General features: G+C 42.2%; 1 protein-coding gene across 5 annotated transcripts in view; it reads left to right on the plus strand.

The window, feature by feature from the left end:
• Elmo1 (engulfment and cell motility 1) overlaps positions 1 to 17,794 on the plus strand; it is a 532,260-nt gene that overhangs the window by 263,004 nt on the left and 251,462 nt on the right. For all 5 annotated transcript variants that reach the window (XM_026777428.1, XM_005369890.2, XM_026777430.1 and 2 more), the window contains one exon: positions 6,007 to 6,111. In XM_026777428.1, coding sequence (XP_026633229.1) covers positions 6,007 to 6,111 — 105 coding nt within the window. The remainder of the gene's footprint in view (positions 1 to 6,006; positions 6,112 to 17,794) is intronic.

Consider the following 17,794-nt stretch of genomic DNA (forward strand, 5'->3'; position numbering starts at 1 on the left):
TAATAGGATAGTCTCCATCTAAAGTGTACTTGGAATCAGACAGAAAGAACAGTCCACCCATCTATAATAGGATAGTCTCCATCTAAAGTGTACTTTTTTTTCTTTAAATTTTCTTTTGGGTTTCTAAAGACAGGGTTTCTCTGTGTTGCCCTAACTGTCATGGAACTCACTCTGTAGACCAGGCTGGTTGTGAATTTACAGAGATTTGTAGAGATCTATCTGCATCTGCCTTTTCATTGCTGGTACCAAAGGTGTGCATCACCACCACCCGCCTCTCCCTCCCTCCCTCCCTCCCTCCCTCTCCCTCTCTCCCTCCCTCTTTCTCTCCTCTCTGTGATTTTTCTTAGTTAAAACAAATTATTGAATAATCAAAAGCAATTTTCTTATTGACTTCTGTGTAGCAATAGCCTATTTGTTGGAGACCAATAGTACATAAAGAGTCTGGTCTGTAACAATGTTGGGAAATGATGGAGACATAGCTCTTGCTAAATAGGATTCTGCACGAGGGAATTATGTGGCCTCAGACGAACTGACAGTTAGTTACCTGCACTGGATATCTTTGTGAAATTTACAGCAATGTCTGATTGATCAACATCTTGACATCACAAGATTCTGCTTTAAACCTGCGCCCTGGGTTTGCCCTCTGCCTCTGACATACATACAGTGGCTCTGAAACTGACAAGCTATTTAAACTGTCAGTGCCTCTGTTTCCTTTTTTGTCAAAAGAAGACAATAACCTCTTGAACCTGCTTGAGGTTCAATAAGGATTAAGAAGTAGCATTTGATGGACACTTTGCACAAAGTCTGCAGCATGATAAGTGATTTCATAATATACCAACTGATTACATGATACCTTAAAGGATCTCTAAACATCAATAGCATTCAGCCTTTCGAATCCATGGGTTCCTCACCCACAGATTCAACCAGCCATAGGTTGAAAATACCCGAAAGATGTTTCTTCTGTACAGAACACAAATAGAGCTTCCTGCTTATTGTTATTCCTTAACAATACATTATAACATCATTCATATCATTGACATTATTTTAGATACTACAAGTAGTCCAGAGGGGATTAACATATTCAAAGAATTTGCTTAGGTTTATACAGCTCTATGCTATTTTGGATGAAGGACTTAAGCATTCTGAGATATTGTTGCCCAGAGAAGATCTGAGCCCAGAGAAGATCTGAAACCAGTCTCTTACGGACACAGGGGACAATGTTCTCTCTCTCTCTCTCTCTCTCTCTCTCTCTCTCTCCCTCCTTCCTTCCCTCTCTCCCTCCCTCCCTCTGGCTCCCTGTTTCCCTCCCTCCCTCCCTTCTTTCCTTCCTCCCTCCCTCTGTCTCCCTGTTCCTCTCCCTCCCTCCCTTCTTCCCTTCTTCCCTCCCTCTTTTCCTCCCTCCTTTTTCTCTCCCTTCCTCCCTCCCTCATTCCCTCTCTTTTACTGTAAGGACCCTCTGAATACCAGTACTCTACTTAATAGGCACATTATATGGCTGAGAAAGAATGTGGTCAATGGGAGAAAGCTTCAAGGGGCCTAGTCAGCAATACTTTTAGTGGGTTGTTAGATTTAGAATTCAGAAAAATTAATATTTTTTCTGATAAGTACCTTTCCCTTAGTACTGGGGATTGAACCCAGGGTCCCACACATGCTAGGCAAGCATTCTATCTCTGAGGTATACCCTCAGTTCTCCGTAGTATTTCCTATTTGAGATAGGCCCTCACTAAGTTGTTTGATGGCTTCGAGTTCCCTCTATAGCCCAGACAAGTCTTAAACTTGGGATCCTCCTGCCTCAGCCACCCGAGGAGCTAAGATTGCATAACCAGGCACAGCTTGCTCTCCTTTGTGTTTACTGTTGGAGTAGAGGAATGGGCTAATACTAGGAATAGGTCTGAAATGAGCAACGTGTTTGGTTCTCTTTGTATCACTTTGCCTTGTTACCTGGTCCATGCTACATGGTAGTCAATACTGGATAGTGTATACTTTTGTGAAAGAAGCCCCTTTTATTTCAAATGGTAACAGCACTAAAGTGAGTTCATCTTCTAAACTCGTAGCGGGGAAAATGTAGGAACAGAAGATGGTTGAAGTATTGAGCCCAAAGAAGATGTTACCAAGTCTTGGCCAAAGCTATGCTGTGAGGTCCTGCACAGGCTTCTGGAGGCATCTAGCCACAGTTTCTTGTGAGTCACACAGGGAGAGCAGTGACTTCTCTGCTTGATGGGATGTGGTAAGACTGAGTGCATACAAAGTTCAAGGTAGCAATAGTACCTTAAGCTACTCAGTAAGTAGAAGTCCTTGTGATGTCTGTAGCCTGGCTCTGGAAATCCAAGTGCATCAGAGTATTCGTTTGTCTACATGAGACACATTCTGCTATTTTTATTTAACTTTTTATTGATTCTTTGTGGCTTTCACATCATGCATTTCGATCTCACTCTCCTCCCTGTCCCTTTGCATCCACCTTTTGCCCTTGCAACCTTCTCCTTAAAATTTTAAAAGAAAATAAAAATTTGGTCATGGAAGCTGTAGTGTGTCACAGTAAGTCAGACAGTATACTGTTTTGTCCATACATCTTACTTGCAAGTGTTCATTGCAATGAGTCATTGATCTGGTTTGAGGCCGCTGGTTTCTGCCACACTATTGATACTGGTTCCTCATTGGGTTTCCTCTTGAATATCCTGTTGTTGTCATACGTCATGGAGATCCTGCAACTTTGATGTGTAGGACTGGCCCCTTCAATGTGATCCAGCAGATCAGGGATGGGGTGGATGTTGGGATGTTCCAATTCATAGCCTGGTTTTGGGCTTGGGAGGTTATTGGGTTGGTAAGCCCACCAGCTCGTCCTCATCCTAAATACCAGGGTGAACTCTTCAGCACTACCCTGGTTAGCTCATCCTGTGCAGCACGGAGCAAGGGGCTAGGCCAATTCTGCTCTCACACCCTCGGAACTGGCCCACCCACCAGAGCCAGCTGCCAAGTTCTGCAGCTGGTGAAAGACAGGGTCAACTCTCCTGCTTTCATGACTCCAGGGTCAGCTCCCCTTACCTGTCACACCTGTCACAGGCAGTGAGGAGCAGGGGTTGGGGTCTTTTCTCCCTTGTCCATACTATCATATGACAGGTGAGAAACAGGACCAGATCTCTCACCTCACATTCTTAGGGGTGGCTCTCCATGCTCCCGTCAATGGAGTCAGCTCTATTGTGCTACCCAGGTGAAGGGCAGGGCTTGTTCTCCCTAGTGCTGCAGCTGCTGAGTGGGAGAGCCAGTTCTACCTAGTGTTGCAGCCAGTGAGGGCCCAGGCCAACTCTGTGCAGCCCTATTCTCTCAGCCTTCAGTGGTAACAGGAGCCTGGACATCAACTCAAACCAAGGCTGCGGCAGGGCTGTAGGTGCAGACATGGCCCTTGGCAGCAGCCCAGGCCCATACATCACCATGAACCTGAGTAGCAAGCAAGCCACCAACCTCAGTTCACTCCTTACCACCTCTTCAGACTGTCTCTCTCCATAGGGCAAGAACCATTCTGCCTCTCTCTCTTCTATACCTCTCCCTGTATTTACTCACCATAATAGAGTCCAATTGTCTGGTGCCACAGGCACCAGATGAGCCCATGTTGTGAGATCCCAGGGCAGGCATGTGATTCTTTGTCTCCTGCTTGGTCTTCACATTCTAAATTTTTTTATTTTATTTTATTTTTTTTTTTGCCAAATAACTAAAATCATTGAAGTCTCTATTGGGTTATCTCCTGTACTTTGATATGAGTCGGACCCTCTCACTCCAGTAAACATCGAATTAAGATGGTACTGGGGCTGGAAAGCTGGCTCAGTGGCTAGGAGTGTGCATTTCTCGGTCTGCAGCCAGAATTCAGTTCCCAACACCATATAAGGCAGCTTGTAAGCAGCTGTGACACCAGCTCGAGGCATCCCAGAGCCGTCTTCTGTCCTCTGAAGGCACCTGCACTCACAGGTGCACAAACCCACGCAATTACAGACAAAGATTTCTAATTAAAAAAAAAAACAAAACAAAAAACAAGACTGAACTGCACTCTATTTGAAATGCCAAATGATTATTTTGTTACCTTAATTTCATGAGCTGGGTACAGCTTTCCCATCAGTGGTGGATTCTCGGTGTTTTAAAGGCTTGCCAGTGTTTTATCAAATGAATCAGGATGGAATGCCATGATAACGTGCAAACTATTGTGTTAATGAGGTCCCCTGAATACACATGATGAACTAGCTGCTTTGAAACAGGAACTCTGGGCTAACGACAGAACTGCTCTTCCAGGATTTTAGTCTTTATCAGTCCTTAAATAAAACTCTGGGTCATGCTGGAAAAGACAGATGACATGAACCCTCATTTAAATGAACACATTATTCAGTTGTGGAAAATTGTGGGTGGTTTGAACCTCGAAGCAGCAAGTAAAAAGGCTTTCTTATACTCGGGTTAGAAAGAATCACTGTTAACCAAATTTTCTTCTGAAAACAGAAAATTAAACTATTTATTAGAGAGTACTAAGATCAAATGAAAATAATTGTTTCATGCAAATTATATAGATCTTTTTTAAGGAGGTCTAGATTGACACGGAGCAAAAAAAAAAGTAGTTCAACTTTAATTTTTCTTTTCTCTTTAAATTTTTTCTTTTGTTAAAAATATTCTTTTCTCCTATAATGTATTCTGCTTATAGTTTTTCCCTTCCTTGATTCCTCCAAGTCCATCCCTACCTTCCCCGGCCCTCTAGAACCACTCCCTTTCTGTCTCTCATTAGAAAAGAACAGGCTTCTAAGAGATAACACCAACTATGAGAAAATAAAGTAGAATAAGAGTAAGCAAAACTATCATATTGAAATTGGTCTCAGCAACCCAATAGGAGGAAAAGAGTCCCAAGAGCAGTCCAAAGAGTCAGAGTTCCACTCCTTCTCACAGTGTGGAGTCCAATAAAAATACTAAGCTGATAACTGATATATATATATATATATATATAGATATATATATGCAGAGGATCTGGTGCAGACCCATGTAGGCCCTGTGCTTGCTGCTTCAGTCTCTGTGAGTTTGTGTGCACCTTGCTTGGTTGATTCAGAGGGCCTTGTTCTCCTGGTTTCCTCCATCCCCTCTGCCTCTTAGAAGCTTTCCACCTCCTCCTCTGCAGGATTCCCTGGCCTATGAGGGGAAAGGTTTGACAGAGACATTCAATTTAGACTCCCCCACATCTCTCTCTCTCTGCATAATGCTTGGCTGTGGGTCTCTGCATATGTTCCCTTCTGCTTCTGGATGAAGCCTCTGATGATGACTTGATAATACAAAAAAAAAAAAAAACCCACAGTTTTCTTGAATTCCATCATCATTTAGATCAGTGTACTCTGACCTGGCTTTGGTAACTGATGGGGGAGAGCAGATAATTCAGGCTTCAACCTCTCATAGGCATAATTGCATTAAGTCATCAACATGCTGTGTGTGATGACTGACATGTAGATACCCTTCTTAAGAATCGGATATCAGAACCCTGTGTATATCTCCACTGTTCCCATTGCCTGTACTCAGATACCTGGGATAGTTCTCAAACCAACCAAGAGGTGTTGACTATAGCTGGCCTCATATGAGTATGAAGAAGTTGAGACATGGGTGGGTTGTGGCTTCTTGTGGTTAGCTTCTATCAGAAATGACAGAACTGTGGCATCTCCCAGATGCCAATGGCTTCATTTCAGGATGAGTACCATAATTATAATTCACTTGTTATTTTATTTTTCTTAATGTATTACTTGTCTAATCTTATATTTGATTTCCAACTGGGTCTCCAAACCTCATGTATAAAAGCTGATTTTTTTTTTTCTGAACCTGAGACGCTGGGAGAATTCCCATTGATGTGTGTCGGCACAGAGACAAGCAGTGCCACCGTTTTTGATTATTTGGAGTTCACCTCGTAATGTTTCAGTCCTGGGGAGGATCTCAGTTCCCTTGTGGATGGTGATGTTTGCTGAAGAATTAACTGAAAACATTTTGTTCTCCTTCTAGAATCATGTCAATCCCGCCATGGACTTCACACAGACGCCTCCTGGCATGCTGGCTCTGGACAACATGCTGTATTTCGCTAAGCACCATCAGGATGCATACATCCGGGTAAGTGTGCTGGCTCTTCTCAGATATTGCCAGTGTCTTACGGAATTCTGTTTTCAGACCTACACACAGAGGAGATTATTAGTTGAGTCATCCAGTGAATTTTCTTTTATCAGCAGTAAACTAAAGAAATGCAATTGACCAAGGGGCTAAAATAAGGATACTTAACTTATACATTTCTTCCATTTATTTAAACAATACAGTTGGTACTGGGAAATGTTTTCTATAGTTTAATATAGAAGTGTGATTAAAAACTATTAAGGAATTAAGGGAACAGAAATGAACTACATACCTAAATCCTGCAAAACCTCACATTTGGTAGAGATTCCCTTTAGGCTTTTTCCAGAGTTGGAAATAGGCCCAGGATCCTCAGTGCCGCATTGCTTCATTTCAGTCTAATGTTAAGAGATAAAAACCTAATAAACACAAATAAAGAGAAAAATAGGATAGTTGTGGAGAAGAATCTTTCCACATTTTGTAGCAGCCTGAGCATACTCCGGGCACTGTGTTAGGTTGTTGATGGGAGGCAGAAGGAAGTGGGGACCTCTGTGCTTCTGTGTAATAGCAGGTTCCACCTACTGCCTGGGCTGTGCCCTGTAGAGAAGAGAGTGGGGGGACAGTGACATAAGACTTGTCCGTTGGGTTGCACATCTGAGGCCGTGGATTCATGGTGACACTGTGTTCATGTCTTCAGGGAGGAGAGCTCAGATGTAATTGAGTGGACTAGATGCAAGGCTGACATCCAGGAGGGATGTCAATGAAAAGGGAGTGGGCACGTGGCTACAATGATGACTAGCCCAGAAGTTAGAAAGTGTTTGAAGTACGAATTGCTCAAAAGTAAGAAGCATCAGGCTGAGCTGAAAATGGAGCATGTCCTCTGTGTGCTGGGGAATTCTCCACTGGACTTTCAGTGGATTCAGTCTTCTGGAGATGTTCCGGGCACTGTTACTAGTTAGTGATTTAAATGTGGATGATTCCATTGTGTCTGGGCTAAAGTTTCTTCTGATAAACAAGGGAGATGTGGGGACGCTCTGCCATGACAGTTCCTTAGCAGGTCTTTGGCAGTGAGTGTTGTTGTGCCCATGGGAAGATATTGGGTATATTTGTGTAAGCTGCAGTGAGAAATTGTACCGTTCAGCAGTGACTCCCTTGAATGAGGTTATGTTGAACTCTGTATTCTCTGTAGGGCCCATATTTTAAATGTTTGCAGTTTGAAAAGCTTTGACCTATTGTGAATTGCTATTTGTAGTTTGAATATATGAAGATCTTTATGGTCATTTCTCTGAAAGGTTTGCAGTCTGATACATTGCCAGAAGTTCAGTCTTTTCTAACATAATTGCTTTTCTGTAAACCTTGGATCTGAGGCCCAATCTTGGTGACCATATGCCTTTAATTTTGTGCTTGGGAGGCAGAAGCAGCTGGTCTCTGTGAGCTTGAGGACAGCCTGGTCTACAAAGTGAGTTGCAAGCCATCCAAGGCTACACAGTGTGAGCCTGTCTCAAAGTAAATAGAGAGACAAACAAGAACCCCTACCCACAAAACCAAAGAACAAAAAAAAAACCTTCTTTAATTTCACTTGCATATACACATACCTACGGCACAGGCATTTTCTGTGGGTGTAATCTGTTTTCATCCCAGGAAAATTAGTATTTCGAGAGACCACACAATATCTAGCCTCAGAGAATTGAGTAGGAAAAGTAGCAGCCAAGTAGAAATTGAATTTCACATCAACTGATTGATGGTTGCAGATAAATGCCTCTAAGATTAGAGCTCGCTGATGCCAAATGTATTGTTAATTGCACGAGAAGCATATGTCTTATGAAAAGTAATTTAGTGTTTTAAGCTTGATTTCTCAATGCATTTTCTACACTCTGATAAGTGAAATCAATACCATGGCAACCTGAAAGAACTTTGTATCTAACAAAGACACTTGAATAGAAGCTTAGGGGCAAAGCAAGTCGGGGTCTTTCTTCTTCTTCTGCCTTTTCTTTATGGGTTGAAATATGTGTATTGTTAAATTTTCTCACAAGAGTTCCTTCCACGAGGTCCCTTGTAACTTTGGCGCATTGACCACTAGATGGAAGGCCAAAGCTAACTCCTCCTAGATCCACTTCTCTGCCCCACACAACCTCTTATTCTCTCTTCACTCCTCATCCAGTCCTGTTTCTGCTGGCCGAGTACTCATGAGAGTAAGGTCTGCCTGGGAGTGTGACTAATATATCAGAGGTTTCACTATTAAAGGAAACCAATTCTGCCTCTCCCCCCAGCTATCCATTGCCAATAATACCCAGCTAAGGGAAGGATTTCATCTGGTTTTAGCTCACACAGCTCTTAGGCATGCAGACACACTCTCTGTGAGTTCACGGCACATCTGCCTTGCTGTGTCCAGAAAACGTTGTTTCCCTTAAGTCATCTACCACCTCTGGATTCTTTGTTAAGCTTTTATTTTAAATAAAATCCACTCCTTTTTTTTTTTAACAAGGTAAAGCTCCCGTATGTATTCAGCTATTCATTTATTATTTGTATTATTTGATAGATTCATCTTCTCCACTTGAATATAGCCTTGGCATTCATGCTCTTTCTCACTCGGATTTGTGGTTGGGATTTGTTTAAAAAGAGAAAGTGTGCACCGAATATGGTGGTGCACACCTTTAATTCCAGAACTGATGAGGTATAGGCAGAGGCAGGTGGGTCTCTGTGTGTTTGATGTCAGCCTGGTCTACAGAGTGAGTTCCAGGACAGTGAGGACAGTTACTTAGAGAAACTGTGTTTCAAAAATAATCAAGAGAAAAAATGGGGAGGGAGGGGAGGTGTGGTGTTCTTCCTTTTTTCCCCACCCCCACCATTATTCCCTTTGTTTTTGACATTTCTCTTCTCTCATGTTTCCATGATCATTTTGGTCTTAGGTGTTGTCTTGCCTTCTGCCCTAGGTCCCTGCCTTTGTCTTAGCAACCTTGGTCACCTGCATGTGTACGCCCATCACTTTGCAGACCTTCCTTCCCTTTGCCCTTCTGTTGATACTTAGGGTTGGTCCACGATCATCATGGTGGGAAGTGGACAGACATGGTGCAGGATCAGTAACCGAGAGCCTTACATCCTGATCCGCATGCAGCAGGCAGAGCGTGAGTGTGACTCGGTCTGGTGTGAGCTTTTGAAACCTCAAAGCTTACTCTCAGTGATGCACTGCCTCCAGTAAGTCCATGCTTCCTAATCCTTCTCAAACAGTTCTACTGTCTGGAAACCAAACATTCAAATATATGAGCCTATAGGGGCTGTTCTCATTCAAGCTACTGCATGGTATTAGCTGGGTGTTTCAGTTACTTTCCAGCTTGCTGTGATAAAATACCTTGACAAGAGCAGTTTGATGGAGGAAGGGTTTATTTCAGTTCACAGTGCCGTTGACTATGGTCCATCATGGCAAGCATGTTGTAGTAGGAGGAACTTGAGGCAGATGGTCACATTGCTGTAGTCAAGAAAAGGAAGTGATTGTCAACAGCTAGCTTCTTCCATTTTAGCCAGACTAGGATCCAAGCCCAGGTCATGGTGCTGCCCAGTTTTAGTGTAGACATCCCTCCTCAGCTAATCTAGTCAAGGGAATCCTTCCAAACCTGTTGGTGTGATTCAACATTCTGTCAAAATGACAATATTAACCATCATACTGGTATGAAGGGAAGACAGAGGTGGGTCTGTCAAATAAAGGGGAAATGAGAGGGGGTGTGATGGTGTGTGCTTTGTTCAGGGAGCCAGTGAGCACCAAGATAGCGCAGGTGAGATGGGAGTGGCACGGATGGCCCTAGCCCAATGGGCAAATTGGAGACACGTCCTTAGAGACCTTTGAAACTATATTAATGTGCTTTTTCGAACCTGAACTTCATTTCCAAGCAGATATAACAATTTCTAAACAATACACCTAAACATTTTCTCAAGGGAATTAATTAAGCAGAGATGATGATTTTAGGAAAAGCACTTTCTTGCTCAAAACCAACATGAGAAATAGAGGCTAGAGGCCGGTGAAGAAGCTGGGGTGGGGAGTAGGAGCTAGGGCCACAGATATGCTGTAGAAAGGGGCCTTAGGAAGTTAAGAAACTGTAGACAAGTGATGTTAACCTGACTTAAGGTGCCAGTGGGGAGAAGCAGTTTGGTTGCAGATAAAGTAAATTTGGCTATCCAAAGAAGAGGTGGACTTTGGGCTTGAGGGACCTAGGTGACAGTGCTGACTTTGGCCACTTAGAGTTCCCTACCCCCAATTTTTTGTCCTTTTCCTGATCTGTGCCTTCTGACCATCTACCTGAGTGTTTCTGTGAGGCAGAGAGTGAGCTTGAGGTTCAGAGCTGAAGCACATAGGACCTGGCGTTCCTTGTGTTCCACCTCTTAAGGATGCGCACCCTCTCTAGTCCGTGCATCTGTTTGACTGCTAAACTCTCCTTCTAGACCATCCCTGTGCCTTTGTCTTCTCTCTGTCCTCTGAGCTACCACCTAACTAACCCTTTGTCAAAACAAAATTATGACAGTCCACATGTTAACCAGGCAGTTATAAATTCTGCCTGAGCATTTGTGACACCCTTATGTTTGAATGTTTCATGCCCTCTGCCTGATGGACAGCTCTCTAAGCAAAACTTGTCTTTAGATAACCCCTGGCCTTCTTCCTGGAGGATATTATTGACCCTGCTCCTTGGACGCTCAAATCGAATTCCTGTGACCTTTTATAGCTTTAAATATATTTACCTGTGCTTCGTGTCTCCTGGAATTGACTGAAATAAACTGTGTGAGCAGACACTGAAGTTCATTTACATTTCCAACTATTGGCCCACTGTCTAGTGCCTAGTACCTTCCAATATTTCCTTATTAATCAAGCAGTTAAAGAACTTGTTTGCCAATGCAAAATAGAGTCCATGTTTGTTTGTTTGTTTGTTTTTATATACTTTTTGTTTCATTTTGTTTGGGTATATTTTTGTTGTCTTACTGTTTGTTTCATTTTTGTTTTCTCTTTTTTAAGAAATAAAGAAGGAACATGAAATTGAGTGTGTAGGGAGGTGGAAAATATCTAGGAGGAGTTAGGGAAAGGGAAATAATATAATCAAAATGTAGTGCATGAAAAACTTTCTTAAGGAAAAAAGAAAAGAATTTTCTTAACTTTATTCTTTGTCCTCATCTGAAATTCATGGCCTTCATACTTCTAAAGATATTGTTTGCCACATGAATTTCTTGATGGGTGGCTAGGTTTCTTATGTAATACTTGAATAAAACTATAGTAACTGTGTTCTAGTGAAAGTTGCAGATGTAATTGAATTACCCCACAATTGGGTGGGCACAGACCCGAGGAGGAATTACAGACCTGAGCATCTCACTGAGTGTGGAGTGAAATCACCACGATTTCAGATATGAATCTTTCATCATATTATCAAACATTTGATTAACACCAAACAGTGTTATTTCAAGGAACAAGAGCTCCCAGTAAAAGTGTCATAGCAGAGAATTCTTGATTGATTTCTTGTTTCAAAGCAGTGACATGAAAAGTGACATGAAGAAGTAATCCAAATATTCAGAACCTGTTTTCGGGCATGAGACCGACCCTTACAGAAACTAGATGAGTTTTAAATGTGCAACAATCAAAGCTAAATGCACGCAAGTGAGATTCTTCTATAGTTGCTTGTATATTATCAGAGAATATAAAAGGTATTGGGGGCAGAGTAAGGCATATTTCCTTAGATGCTAAAAGAAAGTTGAAGAAAATGCACTAAATTATTATTTTTTTGAGTGTTACAATCATTCATTCATTGTCTCATTCACAAATATTATCAAACACCAAGCAGACATGGTGCCATGAGCAGTAGATGTGGTGGTAAGGATAAAGGCTAAGATTTGGCTCTTATACAGAAGAAATAATCACACACACACACACGCGCGCGCGCACACACACACACACACACACACACACACACACACACACACACGCAACAGTAATAATTGCTTTCCATTTGGGAAATTCCTTGCCTCCTTAGGGGGTTTTAGATGTACACAGTACTGGGAACCCTCTAATAAGTCGTAGAAGCTCTTTTTGATAGTGTGAGGTTTTTCACACTATGTGGAACAGGTCAATTTTCACAACTTTTGAAAGTATCTTGTTTAGCTGTATCAGAGGACTAACATTGAGGACTTCCTCCTGTGACCTGACTTTAGACAATGACCCGACTTTCTGAAGAAACCAGGTGGCAGTTGGTCAGTGTGGAATAAAGCAGACCTAACTCTTTGTTCCCCCTCAGTTCTTGTGGGCTGTATCGTAAATATGGTTTCCTAATGAAGCTACTCCCTCACTGATTTATAGACTCTCACCAACAAAGGTGTTACTCAACAGGATTTATAAGATCTGGAGGCTTCCAGGATCAAAATGAAAAGTTAACACTGGCACTGGTTTGTTCTTTACATAACCTGCAATTCTTTTTTTTTAATTGAGGTATAATTGGTCTATGAAAACAATTTGCATAATTAATGTATGCAATTTGGTGGAGTGCCCTGCAATTCTTGCTTTATCGTACTTCCTAGTTTATGACTAGCATTTTATCCACTGCAATATCATGGGACACTAGGTGACTATAGTAGACGATAATGAATTTTCTGATGAGGGATATAGAAATGCTTTTAAAAATAAGATTAATTATACTAGTTTCACATAATTGCAGGCTAGTGCATACATATGTTTATAATATTATGCCAAATCAGAACAAAAATATTGATAGTGTGTCAAGTATGAGATTGTGAGGAACGATGTATATCTCAAATTAAGAATGGGTTTCTCAAGGTACTTTTCATTAGAGCCATATTTTCCAGAAATGAACTATGTAAAGTATATCTATATTTAAAAATCCATTAAGTGGAATCTTTCCACTGTATCCCCCTAGCAATACTTTTTAGTCGGCAGGGCTAGGAATGGTGGCATATCCCTGCTATCCTAGTACTTGGGAGGACGAAGCGGTGGATCAAGTTCAAGGCTGGTCTCCGCTAGTGACACTGTCTCAAAAACCTAAATAAATGAAGGTAAATAAGGGAGGGATGGAGGAAGAAGCACAGAAGAGAAAGATGAGAGAGGCTGGGTAGTTGGATACCGATCCGAGGCTCCTGAGACAGAAACCTCAGAGTGCTCTGGATGAGAAAGATGAGAAGTGTCCCTTCTGGGGTCTTGGAAAACATTGTGATCCCCTCCTCAGTGCAGGATGACTGGGTGACTCTGTACCTTATCTTCTATCTACATATCCCTCTGCTTTGTCAATAGAGGCTCACCTCAGTTTAGCAGGGATGCTCTCGTCAAGTTTCCTCCTAGCAGTGCTGGAGAGCTCCTGCGCCGTTATTACAGCGAGCACGTACTTATAACTGAGCTTGCTGGGAGGTAACGGCAAGGTCTTCATTAATTGCTCACCATACTGTTCTGCAGTTGGTACTTTCCCTGTTTATGCTTGAGGGAACTGACACACAGAGAGAGCCTGCCCAGGCTCACAGAGCTAGAGATAGACCAGAGCTAAATTTTTAAAATTTATGATTCTTAAATGTATTCTTATTAAAATATAATAACCACTTCTCCTTTCCCCCTCCAGCCTCTCCCATATTCCTCTCCCTCGAATTAATAGCTTATTTTCTTTGATTATTGCATAAACCTATATGAATATACACTTATATGTATAAAACACAAAATGTAGCTATCCCCCTCATCAAAGAGGCTTTACTCTACAACCCATGGGAACCGTCACGGGAAACCTCATCTGAACACAATGTAGCGATTGATGCAATCAGTCAATGAACAATACAGTTTCACAGCAGACATCTTGATAGTCTGCCTCTTGCAAGCCTTCTGCCGTGGCTTCCAGGATGTTCCCTGAGCTATAGAGCAGGAGCTGTGATGGACATACATCTATTGGGGCTGGGCTCCCCATAATCCATTGATCTCTGCACTCAGTCCAGTTGAGGTTTTCAGTGATGGTTTCCATGTGCTGCAGAGTGAGCTTCTTGGATGAGTGTGATGGCAACATTTACCTCAGAGTATATAGCTAAGATTTAGAATGTAGTTAGGATTATGCTGGTCTAGCAAAGAGATTGTAGTAGATTCTTTTCTGCGATCTAGCCCTGGGAAGCTGGTTAGGTTTCCCTGAAATACAATTAGACAACTGTTGGTTGCCACTAACTTGGGAGTGCCACTACTTGTACCTTTATCTCGACCTGTCATTGTTGTGGTTTTTAGGTGTTGCATCTTGGTAGGACTACTTAATTTCTACCCTCTTTTGGCAAGTCTGACCGTAAGAAAGATGCTTTCAGGTCAAATCCAAGTGGGGTGATCCAAGTGTGTGGTCTTCATTTTTCTCTGCAGTGGGATAGCATCCTGTTGTGCTTGTGTGTCCCATTTTTGTTATCATGCACCTGCTAAAGGGCATTTGGGTTGGTTTCTTTTCTGGCAGTTGTGAATAGGGCAGCAATGAAAATGGCCAAGCGAGCATCTGTGGAATACGATGCTGAGTCCCTTGGGCGTATGTCATGTGGGTAGGGGGTCATATAGTAATTTATTTTTAGTTTTCTGAGGATTCACATACTGATTTCCAGAGTGGCTGCACCAGTTACATCTGATTAATCTGGGCTAGGAGATTGATGTGGCACTTTCAGGCATACTTCAGGTGAACCTTCAGATGCTCTTTGCCCCACTAGCCCGGTATTGTCTGAGGAAAGAGAATTTGATTTCCCCGGAAGCAGTTCTTATTCTTCCTCTGTTAATGAGTCACCTAGACTCCCTAATCTATTCTGTTTGGCTTCTTCTTTCTTTCTGTGTCTTCTTGGTACTTCTGTGTTGCCTATCTTGGTGGCCATTGATAAGAATCCTCTCCAGCTGACTGAACTTCTCAGCCTGTTGCTGGTACCCGAGAGGTCTTCGTATGATTGCACTGGCTGTGCCCTTTGTCACGGCTCAGATAGATTCTCAGCCTTCCCTGTTTGCTCTTCTCCAACCTAGGCAACTCCCTGAGACCAGGACTTCATCTTGTCCTATCTGTTCATTCCTTTTCTGAGAATAAAGGACTTAACGCCAGGCTCTTGTGAGGAGGAAAGGGGACTGGGAGTGATTGTGCCTCAGTTTCTCCTGCTGTAAATTTGAAAGGAAAGAAAACATTGTCCACTCTGTAAAATTTCTGGCTTGTGTTCTGGAGCTGTGAGCACCATCAGGCACCTGGTGGCTCTAAGAAATAGAGAACGAAGCTAGCTGCTGTCTACCAGCCCGTCCTGCAGGGAAGTGGGATCTAGTGTAGTAGGCCGGTAGGCCGCGTGCCTGTGCTCGGGCGGGTGCCGGTGGGGGCGATGCTGACTCTTCAAAGTAAATTAAGGAACTTTTCACATTTCAAAGGGGGAAATTGGCAGTTTTCCAAGCAGCATAATTACAGGACACTGTGTAATATGTAATTAAACTTAACTATGAAGCAAATGATTGGAATACAGCTTGCTGGAACATCATTTTTTCGTTCCCATAGCACTGACAGATCTTCCCCTCCCCTTGTCCCCGAAGTAGCTTCAGCAGCAATTGCTCCTAATTTTTTTTAAATAAAATTATATGTTGCCACTTAAACACACGGTTTCGTGTAAAGGAACCTTTTTATTTGAGTGACATTTTCCTTCTAGGTGATGTGGAGAAAAGATTCAGCTTAGAATAGCAAGGACCCCTTGGCAGAGCCTTGCAGGGGCTTTACAAAATGATTCTTTGTGTAATAATTCATGCAAACACTTTATTTTGCCGCTTATTTTCTTATTTTATTCTTTCTCTGACCAAGGTCCATAGCTTGGAGGCTTGTTTTTATGTACAGGTTTTTTTTTTTTTTCCAAGCCTAAAAATAGCAGCATTAATTCCGTTGATTGTGAATCCGCAAGCTGTTACTGCCAAACAATTGGGACCCCTTGAGAGTGTGAATGCATGTGATTAGATTTACTAATTGGGCTGGAAAGCACAAATTCTGACTTCCAAAGCCAAAGCTTTGAATGGAATGTTTCAGTTCTTAGGATGAGATCATTGTTAAACATGGGCCTGGCTTATTTCAGAGGACTGGTGCTTGGGGACGGAGGGCAGACACGCAGGGATGTACCAATGGATGCAATGGATATATGGCCTCCCTAGACCACCTGCCACCTGCTGCCCCACCTGCTTTCCTGCTCCCTCCTCTCAGTGTCAGAAATGTCAGGAGTTCTGTTGCAACATGGCTATGTCTCTGATTTAGTTTTTCTTCATTCCAGACCAAGCTGAGATACAGTTTCAAAGTTTTTCACTGTTTTATGCAGTGTCTTCTAGTCAGTTTTAAAGCCCTGGGAAGCCTAGCATGGTGCTTATATACCTTTACCAAGTGGGAGGCCCTGGGTTAAACTTACAGCAACAAACAGAAGCAGTAGACTTTAAATTATTGGTGTGTTTGCTGGAAAAAAAAAAGATGTTCTTGGCACTTTACAAATTTAAGTCTGTTGTGAATTTGAAGCTATAGAAGGTCTATGTGTGGCTGCCACCCTTCTGGCCCTATTGGCATTAGCTGCTGGCTCTCAGGGGCTGCTGTGTTTTTTCTGCCTCAAGCCCAGTTGGGTTCTTAGTTCTGCACATCTTTCCTCCATGTTGTCTGTTTTGTTTTTTACTTGGTGATGTAACTAAAGATTTGTTGGATCCCTCCTTTGTGACAAGCCCTGCTTCTTTCTTCTGTGATTATGAACCCCTTCCTTCAAGTGCATGTCCATCTGTGTGGCCTGTGCAGAGAGCTCTCTTGGGGCTTGTAGCTTCTTCCTTCTGCACGGCACCCATTGCTGCCCTGTATTGTAGTTGCAGTGCAGGAGCTCAGAGTAAAAACACACTCCTGCTTCTTTCTTGGAGAGGAAAAGGTTTCATAGAGAGATAGGGGGCTACAGTCCTTCCTGACTTTTTGTTATTTCTATTGATGGCCTTTGCAGTTGGGAACAGTTTTTAATGGCTATAGAATAATTACTATCCTGAGTCCCTGCTGGAATTGCTTAACAGTTGCAGGGAGTTTTGCTTTGAGAAATCATGTTATCTGCAAACAAGTGCAACAAGATTGTTTGTTCCTTCCCAATCTGAGGCAGTTTTTCTTATTATTACCTTATTTAATTACCTACGGCTACCAATAAGATAGTGAATAGGAGTGTGTGTGGGGGGGGTATTATATCTAGTCTTGAGGAAAAGGTGATGGATGTCCCACCTTTATGTATGATGTTAGCTGTTGTTATTTTCTTATAGATGTTCTTTATAAAACTGATAAAATTTCCTCCTGTTTTAATTTCATGAGAGTTTTGTCATTGGATGGGTGCTGTTTGTTGTTCAGTGCTTTTTTTTATTGGTATTAGTAGGTCTTGAACTTGTTAATGCTCTGGTTTGTATCAATTAATTTTCAATTGTGATGTGTAATTCTTTTTATTCATGGTTAGAGTCTACTTAATGTTTTGTAGTTCCTTTATTGATACAATGTCATTGCGCTATACATTGTATAGCATGCACTTTGCGTATAATTGGCATAAGACAAAAGTCAGGAGTGGTGAGCTGTTTCCCCCTCATGCTATACCGCTTTAATTGTTCACTTCTTCCCCACTGCCATCCTTTTCTTGATTGTGGCGATCACAATCACCAACATGGTCCCCATATCTGTGATTTTGTGATTTTAAAGAATGTTAC

This window comes from Microtus ochrogaster, unplaced genomic scaffold (assembly GCF_000317375.1).
Source record: "Microtus ochrogaster isolate Prairie Vole_2 unplaced genomic scaffold, MicOch1.0 UNK66, whole genome shotgun sequence".
Taxonomy (NCBI): Eukaryota; Metazoa; Chordata; class Mammalia; order Rodentia; family Cricetidae; genus Microtus; species Microtus ochrogaster.